This window comes from Suncus etruscus, chromosome 3 (genome assembly GCF_024139225.1).
Source record: "Suncus etruscus isolate mSunEtr1 chromosome 3, mSunEtr1.pri.cur, whole genome shotgun sequence".
Taxonomy (NCBI): Eukaryota; Metazoa; Chordata; class Mammalia; order Eulipotyphla; family Soricidae; genus Suncus; species Suncus etruscus.
In genome coordinates, this window is record NC_064850.1 from 13,710,247 (window position 1) to 13,723,034 (window position 12,788).

The window sequence follows — 12,788 nt, forward strand, 5'->3', positions numbered from 1 at the left end:
ATCGCCCCTAGCTTTGGGGGGACGATATGGGACGCTGGGGGGGATTGAACCTCCGTCCGTCCTAGGCTAGTGCTTGCAAGGCAGGCGCCTTACCTCTAGCGCCACCTCTCCGGCCCCAGTTCTTTCTTAGGATGAATTTGTAGACATGAAATTATTGGGCTAAAAGATTTGTGATTTTATGGTTTTCCTAATTTGCCAAATTGTTGTCTAGATAAAGATCGTAGTAATGTAGTAATTCACATTCTTTTTTTATTAGGTCTTCTTTCTTTTTTTTTTTTGGGGGTCACACCCGGCTGCGCTCAGGGGTTTCACCTGGCTCTACACTCAGAAATCGCTCCTGGCAGGCTCGGGGGACCATCAGGGACACCGGGATTCGAACCACTGTCCTTCTGCATGCAAGCAAATGCCCTACCTCCATGCTATCTCTCTGGCCCCTTATTTACATTTTTTAATTAATTGGTAGATGGGTTGAGGACCATACCCAGTGATGCTCAGGGTTGACTCCTGATTCTGTGCTTAGGGACTACTCCTAATGGTGTGTCAGTAATGTGGTGCCAAGGATCAAATTGGAATCTGGTGCTCACACAGCTGCATTTAACCTAACGCCATTACTTAATCCAGTACTATAGATCTAACAGTTCCTACTCTTTGCAGAGTTAGACAAGTGTGCCATTTTCCCCATCATGCTTTCTGGCCTTCTCATCTGATAAGTTGCAAAATCACGATTTCGTTTTAATCGAAGTCAACTATTTAGGAAACTAACCCATTTTCCAGTTCCCTGAGCATTATAGATTTTGGCTACACAAGTGAGCGGCTCACAACCTTGACTGCACATGCTCCAGAAACTTGCTTTTGTCATCAGTCTTTTCAACACTTCCTTATGTTTTCTTCCCAGGAGCGACTAAAGCTGGTGACTGTTTTGGGTGCTGGACTTCTCTGTGGAACTGCGCTGGCGGTCATCGTGCCTGAGGGAGTACATGCACTTTATGAGGATATTCTTGAGGGTGAGAGAGAATTTACTGACCAATGAATGATTGAGAGGAGAGCTTTAGTAGTTCTATTAAAAAACAAACAAACAAACAAACAACAACAACAAAAAACATGGTTTATTCTTGGCATAGAATTCTATCCTGAGGGGCCGGAGAGATAGCATGGAGGTAGGTGGTTCGAATCCCCGCATCCCATATGGTCCCCTGAGCGCTGCCTAATGTGACCCACCCCACCCCCCAAAAAAGTTGTGTTTTTCTTTTATCTGTATTTCTTTGGTTTTTGGACCACACCCAGCAGTGCTTGGGCTCTACTCCTGGCTCTGTGCTCAGGTTCATGGGATTCTGCCGGGATCGTACCTGGGTTGGTCTTATGTAAGGCAAATACCCAATCTGCTTTTCCATTACTTCATCCACCATATTCCCATTAACTTTTTTTTATTTCTGGGGCCAGAGCAGTGGCTCAGTGGTAGGGTGTTTGCCTTGCACGCAGCTGAACTAGGACAGACCACAATTCGATCCCCTGGTGTCCCATATGGCCCCTGAGCCAGGAGCAATTTCTGAATGCATAGCCAGGAGTAACCCCTGGCCCCCCAAAAAAAAAACAAAAATAAAAAAATTTATTTCTGTAGTTATAGGGAGAAAAATTCTCCCTAGTAATAGGAAACTGGAAAATAATTTTTTGAAATTGTATTTTTGAGTTAATGATTACAAATAGTACCATGTATTAATACCATTTGTATAATCCATGTTTTTCAAACTTTTTCATAAAGTTAACTTCCACTTAATAATAGGTATTCAGGGCTGGAGCGATAGCACAGCAGTAGGGTGTTTGCCTTGCACACAGCCAACACAGGACAGACCACAGTTCAAATCCCGCCATCCCATGTGGACCCTGAGCCTGCCAGGAGTGGCTTCTGAGCTCAGAGCCAGGAAGGAGTAACTTACTTGAGTAACTCTTGAGCACCGCTGGATGTGACCCCAAAATAAAACAAAAAAGGCATTCATATTTTGTATAAGCCTCAATCATATTAGGCAATATTAATCACATGTTATTGGCATTATTTATTAGAATTTTGCATTGAAATGGTCAACCTTTTCAAAATTGGAACTTCAGGAAATCATACACTAGTGATTGCTAAGAAAAAGTTGGAACTCTTTCTTAACTGTATCTAACATTTTGATAAATGTCATCTGTAACAAGAGATATTTTCCCTAAAAGTTGTTTTAGTTTTGTGAAATACAAAATCCGTTTTGTGCCAATTTTAATAAGTTGGATAGTTGACTTATTTAGTATTATTTTAGATCAAACCGCAGACTTGATTCTTGGGTTGGGGGGCGGGATAAAAGTACCCCCACAATGCTCAGGTAGGAGATGGGCTTCTTCTGATGATACTCATCATAATGAACCTGATGGTGTGAAACAGAGGTCTAAGGATGCTGTGTTACCCAGATACTGATGCTGGCAGCCACGAAGGCCACCTTTGGCCATGTTTGAGTGCTCAGGGATGACTTATGGTGCTAGGGATTTTTGTAGGTCAAATGTCATCTCTATATCGCACACTGACTTGAAGGCATTAACAAGAGAGAAATTACAATATTCTTTAGATAGAAAAGCATTGTTGGGCCAAGATATATTAAGATCTAACACTGATCTAGATTGTAAATTTTTATAGTTATAGTTTATAAAATGAAACAGTATTGATATTCTTTTAAAATAGCTTGATATTTAATTTACAGAACAATGAACAGCTCCAGAGTACTTGCCTTTAAAACTTATTATGTGGAGTTGATATTCATGACATCATTTATTGCTCCAAACCCTGCAGGTGTGGCCCCAAAATTCAAAACAAATTTTAAAAATGAATTTTGTGACACTACAGACATAGTTCAAAGGGCTGAGTGCCAAGCAAGGGCCCTGAAATTGATCCTTGGTTTGATTCCCAGAGCACCATTAGGAGTTACCCTTAAGCACACTTCAGGGAATAGCCCCTGTACATCACCAGGTGTCATCCCACTCCTAAAATTATGTGGGACTCAAATGGAAGCTCAGGGGTCAGATGCTTATGCCTTCCATGTACAGTGCCCCAGGTTCATGCTTGGCACTGCATGGCCCTGTAACAACCCAAGAGTGTCCTTGAAGACCCTGACAAGCATTTGGGTAGCTCTGGTAACTTCCAGTTGCTGGCCCTGAGCAGTGCCACATTGTCAGGCCCCACATTGAATGAAAGAGTAGTGTCCGGTTGCAGAGTATTGCTAAAGTGACACCCAAACTCATTGGGCACTACTTAGAGTGTCCTGTCCTGTCCCCCCCCCCCACCCCCCGTTACTATGTGAGTCTTGAATATGGCTCAAGTGCTAGGAAGCGTGTCCTGCATGTACAAGATCCTAGGTTTAGTTCCCTCTCTACCCCAAGCACTGCTAACCTGGCCCCCATATCTAAAAAATAATTATTATGCAAATGTTAGCGAATAATAGTATAGCTAACAAATACCCTTTAATAAGGTACTAACTCAGGCTTTCACCTAAATCCTTAACATGACCTTTTTATCTAATTTGGCCCATACATCTAATTACCTATTAAATCTGAATTTATAGGGCCCAGAAGACTCTTATGGTTGAAGTTCATGCATGCCAGAGATGGGTGTGACTCAGGAATATCCCTGCGTATTACTGCCCAAGATGTCCCCAAAATTCAAGATAATAATAATAATAATAATAATAATAATAGCAGCAACAATAATAAAGCAGCTAAATTTATAAGATGCATGTACATAATTATCTTAAAACATTTTCTTTTTTTCTTTTTCTTTTTTTTTTGGACCACACTCTACAGCTCTCAGGGATTACTCCTGGCAGGCTCAGGGGACAGATAGGATGTCAGTGATCAAACTTGGGTCAGCTGCATGCAAAGCAAACACTTTACCCACTATGCTATCATTCTAGCCCCAAACATACTCATTTAATTTCATCTTCTAAGGTCTATTTGCCTAAGAAATAACAAATCATCCTAACCTTTAAAATAAAATGCCTCTTTAAAAATTACAGAAATGGAGGGCCACAGCGGTGGCACAAGCCATAAGGTGTCTGCCTTGTGCGAGCTAGCCTAGGATAGACCTCGGTTCAATCCCCCGGCATCCCATATGGTCCCCCAAGTCCCCCAAGCCAGGAGCAATTTCTGAGCGTATAGCCAGGAGTAACCCCTGAGCATCACCGGCCCAAAAACCAAAAAAAAAAAAAAAAAAAAAAAAAATAAGGGGGCCAAAGACATAGTTCCAATCTAATCTTGGCATATGCCTATTTAGGACACAGCAGTGTTTGATCTTCAGTGTACCATAATCAAGTGTGTCCGAGCGCTGTCACTCAATACATATGCATGAGAACCACAAATAAAGCATGTGATTTTGGCAAGCAACACAACCAAGAATAAGTTAGACTTGTGGTGAGCGTTCCATTTTCATTGCTTTAATTTTGCAGGAGGAAGGGCCCTCACCTGGTGATGGTCAGGGATTGTGAGCTCTGCACTCAGGAATTACTCCTGGCAGTACGTGGGGGAAGCCGTATGGGATTCCAGGGATTAGTCTGTGTCAGAGGCATGCAAAAGAATCGACCTACCCACTGTACTATCTCCAGCCCCTGTTGCTCTAAATTTTTAATAGGAGATTCCCCCAGTGGTTCTTGGTGGCCCAAGGGTCATTACTAGCAATATTCTACTTGGTTTTATGGGCCAAATAGTTGGTCTTGGGCCCAGGCATGTAGGGCTAGTGTTGCTAAGACATACCAAAGCTACATCTTGAGAACCATGCACTGCCAGCTATCAAATTTGCAGCCTCATGCATGCAATGTACCTACCTCTTTGAGTTACTTCATTGCTTCTTGATTAACATTTTCTGCAGTGCTGGGGATCAAATCTAGAACCTCACACATGCAGAGCAAGTGGTCTACAACTAAGCTACAGTCTCAACCCCCATCACCAACATTTTAAAATAACACGTAGAAGGGACAAATACAGAAAAGAGACAGAGACAAAGTGTCTGGCATGCACAGTTTGCATGTAATAGCCCTACCTTTGACAACCAACATCTTTGGTCACCCAAGCACTACCAGGAATAGTACAAACGTCACTGGTTGTGTCCCCTGTCACATAAGAGAGAGAGTTGTGTGTTAGTGGCCATTGTAAAGTTATTTTGTGGGCCTTTCTAGTTTTTCATGTATGTATGTGAATTGTTGCTGTTACTCATAGACCTTATTGAAATTAGTGAGATAGAAATTCAGGAACTTGGGCCCGGAGAGATAGCACAGCGGCACAGCGGCGTTTGCCTTGCAAGCAGCCGATCCAGGACCAAAGGTGGTTGGTTCGATATGGTTCCCCGTGCCTGCCAGGAGCTATTTCTGAGCAGACAGCCAGGAGTAACCCCTGAGCACCACTGGGTGTGGCCCAAAAACCAAAAAAAAAAAAAAAAAAAAAAAAAGAAATTCAGGAACTTGTGGTGACTACACAGCTAAAAAGCACCTGCCTTGCATAAGCACGAGGCCTGGATTTGATCTCCAGGGCTGCCCATGGGTCTGATAGCTTTACCATCTGGGATTACAGGTGCCACAATAAACTCAGCCAACTCTAGTGCAGTCAGGTGTGTGCTAGCACCACAAAGGGGTGATTCCCAGTAAGCATTGCTGCTCTAGATGTGAATACTGAAGCGAGGTGTTTACCTTCGGCAACCTCATGTGGAAGTACCAGTGACTCACCTTCACCCCTCATTGGCACAACAACCAGAATATGTCCCAACTAGCACTACAAACAAACTTCTAGACACCCGGACACAGCAATAACAGCAGCAAAAAAGGACGTTTTAAAAGTGGGAATTCGGGGCCAGAGCAATAGCATAGCGGTTAGGGTGTTTGCCAAGCAAATCAGACCTCATTTGATCCCCAGCGTCCCATCTGGTCCCCCAAGAAAGGAGCAATTTCTGAGCACATAGCCAGGAGTAACCCCTGAGCGCCACCAGGTGTGCCCCCCCCAAAAAAAAAACAAGAAAAAAATAAAAGTGGGAATTCATTGACTAGAGGAGGTGCTCACGCCCCCACACAGCCTTTTCTTTCTTTGTTGTCAGTGCTGCTCTTGTTGCATGGCCCACAAATATACATACTCTGGACTATGGTTCCTACCTATTAAGCTATGCCTCTCCCTGGGCTTGCACATCAGTGGTGCTCATTGAGGTTTATACCCACTCGGTTGCTGGAGCTTGCACTTGCACTGGGGCTCACAGTTTTAGTTGAAATATACTTTATGGTTATGGTACTCTCCAGGGGTCTCGTACTTTTTGCAGTTTCAGACTGTCATGATTCGATGAGAGTCTCAGTGACAGTATATGAGGCCTGGTCAGCTGAGATCCTGCTAGTTTATGGTCACTTTTTTTGGAGGGGACACACCGGCTGTTCTCATGACTTAGTTCTCATGACTTAGTTCTGGATCTGTGCTCAGGCATCACTCCTGGTGATGCTTGAGGGCATGTAGTGTTGGGGATTTAAGCCAGGTTCATTATTGTCCAGGTCTAGCCCCTATATTATCTCCTCTGCCCTAAAGCTAAATATTTTCTATTTTCTTTGCTCTTTATTGTGATTTTTATATATCAAGTTTTATATAAAACTAAATATTTTTATTGTAATTATTGCCCTTGTTTTTGCTCTTCATCTGTTTTCATCAGAATAAAACCAATGGATTTCTCAGTGAGACGGGGATTTGAGGATGGTATCCATTGGAAATATGACTTTGCGTGACAATTTTTGTTCGTTTTTGTTCTACACCTGGCAGTGCTCATGGAACCACATGCAAGGGTCACACTGGGGTAGGCTTCATGCAAGGCAAACACCGTACCTCATACTATCTCTCCTGTCTATCTGTGTGATAATTTCCTTCTACTTCCAATATTTTGAGAATAATAGACATTTATAAGGCTGTATACCAATAAGACATTTAGAAAATTATTTTTTTATGTATTTTAAATAGGAGTTTTGTATTGGTTGGTTTACAACATAGAAAATGTATGTATTTGTAGGAGAGATTAAACACAAAAGAGTGTCAACTTCTGTGAAAAAAAAATTTTTTTTTGTTTTTTTTTTTTGTTTTTTGTTTTTTTTTTTGGTTTTTGGGCCACACCCGTTTGCTCAGGGGTTACTCCTGGCTATGTGCTCAGAAATCGCCCCTGGCTTGGGGGGACCATATGGGACGCCGGGGGATCGAACCGCGGTCCGTTCCTTGGTAGAGCTTACAAGGCAGACACCTTATCTCTAGCGCCACCTTCCCGGTCCCCTTTTTGTTGGTTTTTGGGCCAAACCCTGTAGTACTTTGGGCTTACTCCTGGCTCTGTGCTTAAAAATCCCTCCTGGCCATCCCCAGGAAACCATATAGGATGCTAGGAATTGAACTCGAGTTGCCATGTGCAAAGCAAAGGCCCTGCCTACTGTACTATTGCTCCACCCCATTTTTGTTTTTGTTTTTTGGGTGTTTTTTTTTTTTTTTTTTTTGGTAGTGGTCTCCTAAACAGCACTCACTCAGGAGACCAAGGTTGTTCAGTTAGAGAGCTGTAGAATACAGTTCTGCATGGGCCCTGAAGTGCCAGTGATTACCTGGGCTACCACAGAGTACTTAAGAGGGTCTCCAGGGCTGCCTCTAAGGATGCTCGAGGAACTGTATGGTGCTGGAGATCAAAGTGGTGTTGACTATATCTAAGGCAAGAGCCTTAACCCTGTACTATCTCCCCAGCACCTGTGATAGAAATATTTTAAGGGAGAAAGCACACACTCTATTTATGGTTTATTCTGCTCTAGGAAAACATCATCAAGCAAGTGAAACACAGAATGTGATTGCATCAGAAAAAGAAAAACTAATTCCAGTTGTCCGTGAACACGAACACAGCCATGACCACACCCACCTGCATGCCTACATTGGCGTTTCCCTCGTACTGGGCTTCGTTTTCATGTTGCTAGTGGACCAGATTGGCAGCTCCCATGTGCATTCTACTGATGGTAAGTGTCTCCAAGGCTTTTTAAACAATGAATTAATAAAGTTGCAGCTTAGAAAGTCACGCATGATTAAATAATTTAGTATGTATTAGGCTCTTGCTACTAAAATAATGTTCATCTTTCTTGAAATTACAGTGAAAATTTTATTCATTAGGGGAAGCAAGAATGAGTTGTAATAAATGTTCATCTTTCTTGAAATTACAGTGAAAATTTTATTCATTAGGGGAAGCAAGAATGAGTTGTAATATATATATATATATATATATATATATATATATGAGTTGTAAGAATAACCTGTTTATCTTAAAATGTTTGTGTTTTGGGGCGGAGAGATAGTACAGTGGTAGGGAATTTGCCTTGCACGCAGCTGACCCAGGACGGATGTGGTTCAAAGCCCAGCATCCCATATGGTTCCCCCGAACCTGCCAGGAGCCCCTGAGCCCCTGATCGATGCTGGGTGTGACCCAAAAACAAACGAACAACAACAAAAAAAACAACTGCTGTTTTTTTTATTTTTTTAGAATCTACAGTAAAAAATACTCTTGTTTTTGTGGCATGGATCCCAAAGGCAGTCTAAATCTTTTAGACCTTTTTTTTAAACTTTTATTTTATTTTATTTTATTTATTTATTTATTTAGGTTTTGGGGCTCCACTTGATAGTGCTCAAGGGTTACTCCTGGCTGCTTTCAGGGATCACTCCTGGCGAGCTTGGGCAACCATATGGGATAATAGGGATTGACCTCAAGTCAGCTGCATGCAAGACAAATTGCCCTACCTGCTGTACTATCACTCTGGCTCCTTTATATAAAGTTTTTTTAAATTTTTTATTTTAACACCGTGGATACAAGGTTGTTCATAATACAGTTTTTTTTCCCCACAGATAAAGTTATTCATGACTGAGTTATGGTCATACACTGTACAACAACCAGTGCACATTTCCTACCACCAATGTCCCCAGCTTTCTCTCACCTTCCCCGATGTCCTCTCCCCTTCCTGTCTCTGGGACATACATTTTTCTTCTCTTTCTCTCTTCTTTTTTTTCCCCTTTTAGACATTTTGGTTTGCTGTACAGTGCACATTTCCTGCCACCAGTGCCCCTAGATTTCCTTCCACCAGCACTTCTTTGCCTGTAGGGCAGGCATTTTTCTTCTCTCTCTCTCTTTTGACATTGTGGTTTGCACTATTGTTAATGAAGGGGTGCTGTACATGTCACTTTATTTTCTTTCAGAACCCAGTTCTTGTCCAGAGTGATCAGTTCCAATCATTCTCATAGTAGATTCTTCTCTATTCTGATTGCACTCTTTGATTTTTGTAGTAGGTTTCCTCTCATGAACTGGTCCTCCTGATCCTCATCTCTATTATCTCTGAATATTATTATCATACATTTTTTATTTTTCTTATATTCTACAGATGAGATTATTCTATGTCTATTCATTTTTCCTAAAAGCTGCATAGTATTCCATTGTGTAGATGTACCACAATTTTTCCAGATTCTGACTGTTGTAAATAGAGCTGCACTGACATAAGAGTGCAGAGGGCATTTTTGTTATGTGTTTTTGTATTCCTAGGTAGATCCCTAGAAGTGTAAACCCATTTTTAAATAAGCATGGCATATAGGATCACAGAGAAAACTAATTATATAAAGTACAGAGTTTGCAAAACATGAAAACAAATTTATGATATAGTGAAGTATATAATCTTTAGCAGTGCTTTAGATAATTAGATGAGATATTTAAATCATAAGCAAATACAGTTAAATCTTTTCTAGGATAGCCTGGACCTTTTTCTTGGGGATGAGTGGAAGTGGTAATAGGAGACAGAGAATACAACAGACAAAGCATTTGCCTTACGCATTTGCTTGTACACAGCCTATGCAGGTTCAATCCCCAGCATCCTTTATGGACCCCTGAGACCTCCAGGAATGATTCCTGAGCACAGAGTTAGGAGTAACTTCTGAGCATTACCATGTGTCCTGAAAACAAAACAAAACAACAAAACAAAGAAGGGCTCAGCTAGAAACAAAGTTGGTTTTCTGTAAAGAATGGGTGTGGGGCTATGGCACAACAGAAGGATTTTAGGAGCATATGATACTTTTGTGGGTTTTTTACAGTTTTGAATTTGGGATCAATACTCCATATTCAAAGAAAAAAAGAAAAGTATGGAGGAGCTGACTGAAACAGATGAATAACAGTCACTGAAGGGGATTTTAAATAACAAATTCTAAGTCACATGAATTTAGCATTTGACTATCTTTAGTCTTGGATAAAGTTAGGGAAGAAACATAAACCAATATTAAACTCAGTTTGGTGGGTTATGCTTTTTATAATGTGTGGGCAAAACAATGCTGAAATTATTGCATTATATTTTAGATATTGTGTTATAGATCTATTATAGTAGGGTTGAACAAATGAGTAAATAAGTTGAATTCAGTGGAAACTAAGTTCTCACTGCAGAAGGAAGCACATACTAATAGGACATGGGTAAAAGCAAGAAAAAATCCTTTAGGGATGTATTTGAATTAGAGCTCTTGAACTCATGATGTCTAAAATGTGCATATATGTATATGTATGTATACTCGTGCATATATGTGTGTATTTTATATATACATGTATGTATGTCCTAGCTCTTGTTTGCAGAGAGGGCCTAGGAATAAAGAAACCCCACTAGCAATGAGCAAACCAGGGCTCTTCAAAGAAATGGCTGATTCCAGGACAGGGACAGGGTAAGTACAAAATGAGTTTGGAACATAAAAAAATTAGGAAGGAAGGATTTGAAAACATGTCATAGGATGTAGGAACTAGCTTGAGGGAGCTCATGCTGATAATATCTGGGACAGTCTGCATATCAAAAATTTAAGAAGCCTAAGTTTTTGGAAAATGGGATCGAATAAGACCATGTTATTAGACAGATATAGATAGATAAATAAAAAAAGTACTTGCTAACAGTAATATGCTTGCTAACTGCCAATTAGTATGGAAAGAATGCTAAAGTTATTGGGCCGGAGAGATAGCGTGGAGGTAAAGCATTTGCCTTTCATGCAGGAGGTCATCGGTTCGAATCCCGGCGTCCCATATGGTCCCCCGTGCCTGCCAGGAGCAATTTCTGAGCCTGGAGCCAGGAATAACCCCTGAGCACTGCCTGGTGTGACCCAAAAAAAAAAGAATGCTAAAGTTAGAAAGTATCATTTTGCCACCATAATAAAAGTTGTCTCATATAAATCATCAATGAATGCTAAATGTTGAGGGTAGGGTAAATTTTTTTAAATTATTTTTAAATGGGGCCAGAGCGGTGGTGCAAGCAGTAGGACATTTGCCTTACATGTGCTGACCTAGGACGGACTATGATTTGATCCCCTTGGTGTCCCATATGGTGTCCCCCAAGCCAGGAGCGATTTATGACCATATAGTCAGGAGTAACCCCTGAGCATCACCTGGTGTGGCCCAAAAAACAAAAACAAAATAATTGGAACCGTGATTTTCTATTTTTACCATATTTAGCAATGAAATTAAACTGCCTGTTGGGATAGCTGGAACTCTGGTACGTGAGGAGCACATAGTAGAAAGAAGAGATATGGCCTCAACATCCACATATAAACTTTGCCCAAGTTTCAGACAGTCCTGAACCAAAAATTCATGAGCAGATAGCTCAGCTAATGAAAAGTTTTTGGTTCTTTTTTTGGGTATCACCCCACAGCTCTCATGGGTTTCTCCTGGCTCTGCTCTCAGAAGTCGCTCCTGGTAGGCTTAGGGGACCATATGGGATGCTGGGATTTGAACCAGGTCTGTCCTGTGTTGGCCACGTGCAAGGCAAATGCCTTACCACTATGCTGTTGCTTTGGCCCTCCAAAAAAGTTTTTAACAGATTTGAATAGCTGCTCAAAAGACAGATTTTGCAGTTGCCAGGCCAAGTTACTGAAAGAAAGAAAATAAATTGATGAGTAAATGAACAGCTTGGAAAAATAAATGAAATTCAGAGTATCCATAATATATAGAGATGCAATCTAGGGTATAATATATGGAGCCGGTGAGGTGGCGCTAGAGGTAAGATGTCTGCCTTGCGAGCGCTAGCCAAGGAAGGACCGCGGTTCGATGCCCCGGCGTCCCATATGGTCCCCCCAAGCCAGGAGCGATTTCTGAGCGCTTAGCCAGGAGTAAGCCCTGAGCATCAAATGGGTGTGGCCCCCCCAAAAAATAATGTGTATATGCAATATATATATATATATATGCAATCTAGGGTATAATCTAAAATTGATACCATCAGTAAGTAGCAGACCTATATCCTGTGTTTAAGATTGTAATCCTGAGAAGCATCGCCTAGTTAGTGTTGCATCACTTATGTAGAATAATTATCTAATAGTGCTCAGCCAAATTTAAAAGGAAGGGTCAGTCTCTTTAAAAAGAAAAAAGTTGGGGCTGGAGCAGTGACGCAAGTTGGTAAGGCATCTGCCTTGCCGGCACTAGCCTAGGATGGACTGTGGTTCTATCCCCCAGTATCCCATATGGTCCCCAAGCCAAAAGCGATTTCTGAGTGCATAGCCAGGAGTAACCCCTAAGTGTCACTGGGTGTGGCCCAAAACACCAAAATAAAAAGAGAGAGAGAGAAGAAAGAGAGAGGGGAGGGAGGAGAGGAGAAGAGAGGGGAGGGGAAAGGAGAGGAGAGAAGAGGAGAGGAGAAGAAAAGAAAAGAAAAGAAAAGAAAAGAAAAGAAAAGAAAAGAAAAGAAAAGAAAAGAAAAGAAAAAGATTAGGGCGAAACCACCAGTGGGTAGGGCATTTGCCTT

At 41.4% G+C, this 12,788-nt stretch overlaps 1 protein-coding gene across 2 annotated transcripts in view; it reads left to right on the forward strand.

Moving 5' to 3' along the window:
• Window positions 1–12,788, forward strand: part of SLC39A9 (solute carrier family 39 member 9) — a 54,499-nt gene that overhangs the window by 23,667 nt on the left and 18,044 nt on the right. For both annotated transcript variants that reach the window (XM_049770459.1, XM_049770460.1), the window contains exons 2-3: window positions 896–1,004; window positions 7,815–8,012. In XM_049770459.1, the coding sequence (XP_049626416.1) occupies window positions 896–1,004; window positions 7,815–8,012 (307 nt within the window). The remainder of the gene's footprint in view (window positions 1–895; window positions 1,005–7,814; window positions 8,013–12,788) is intronic.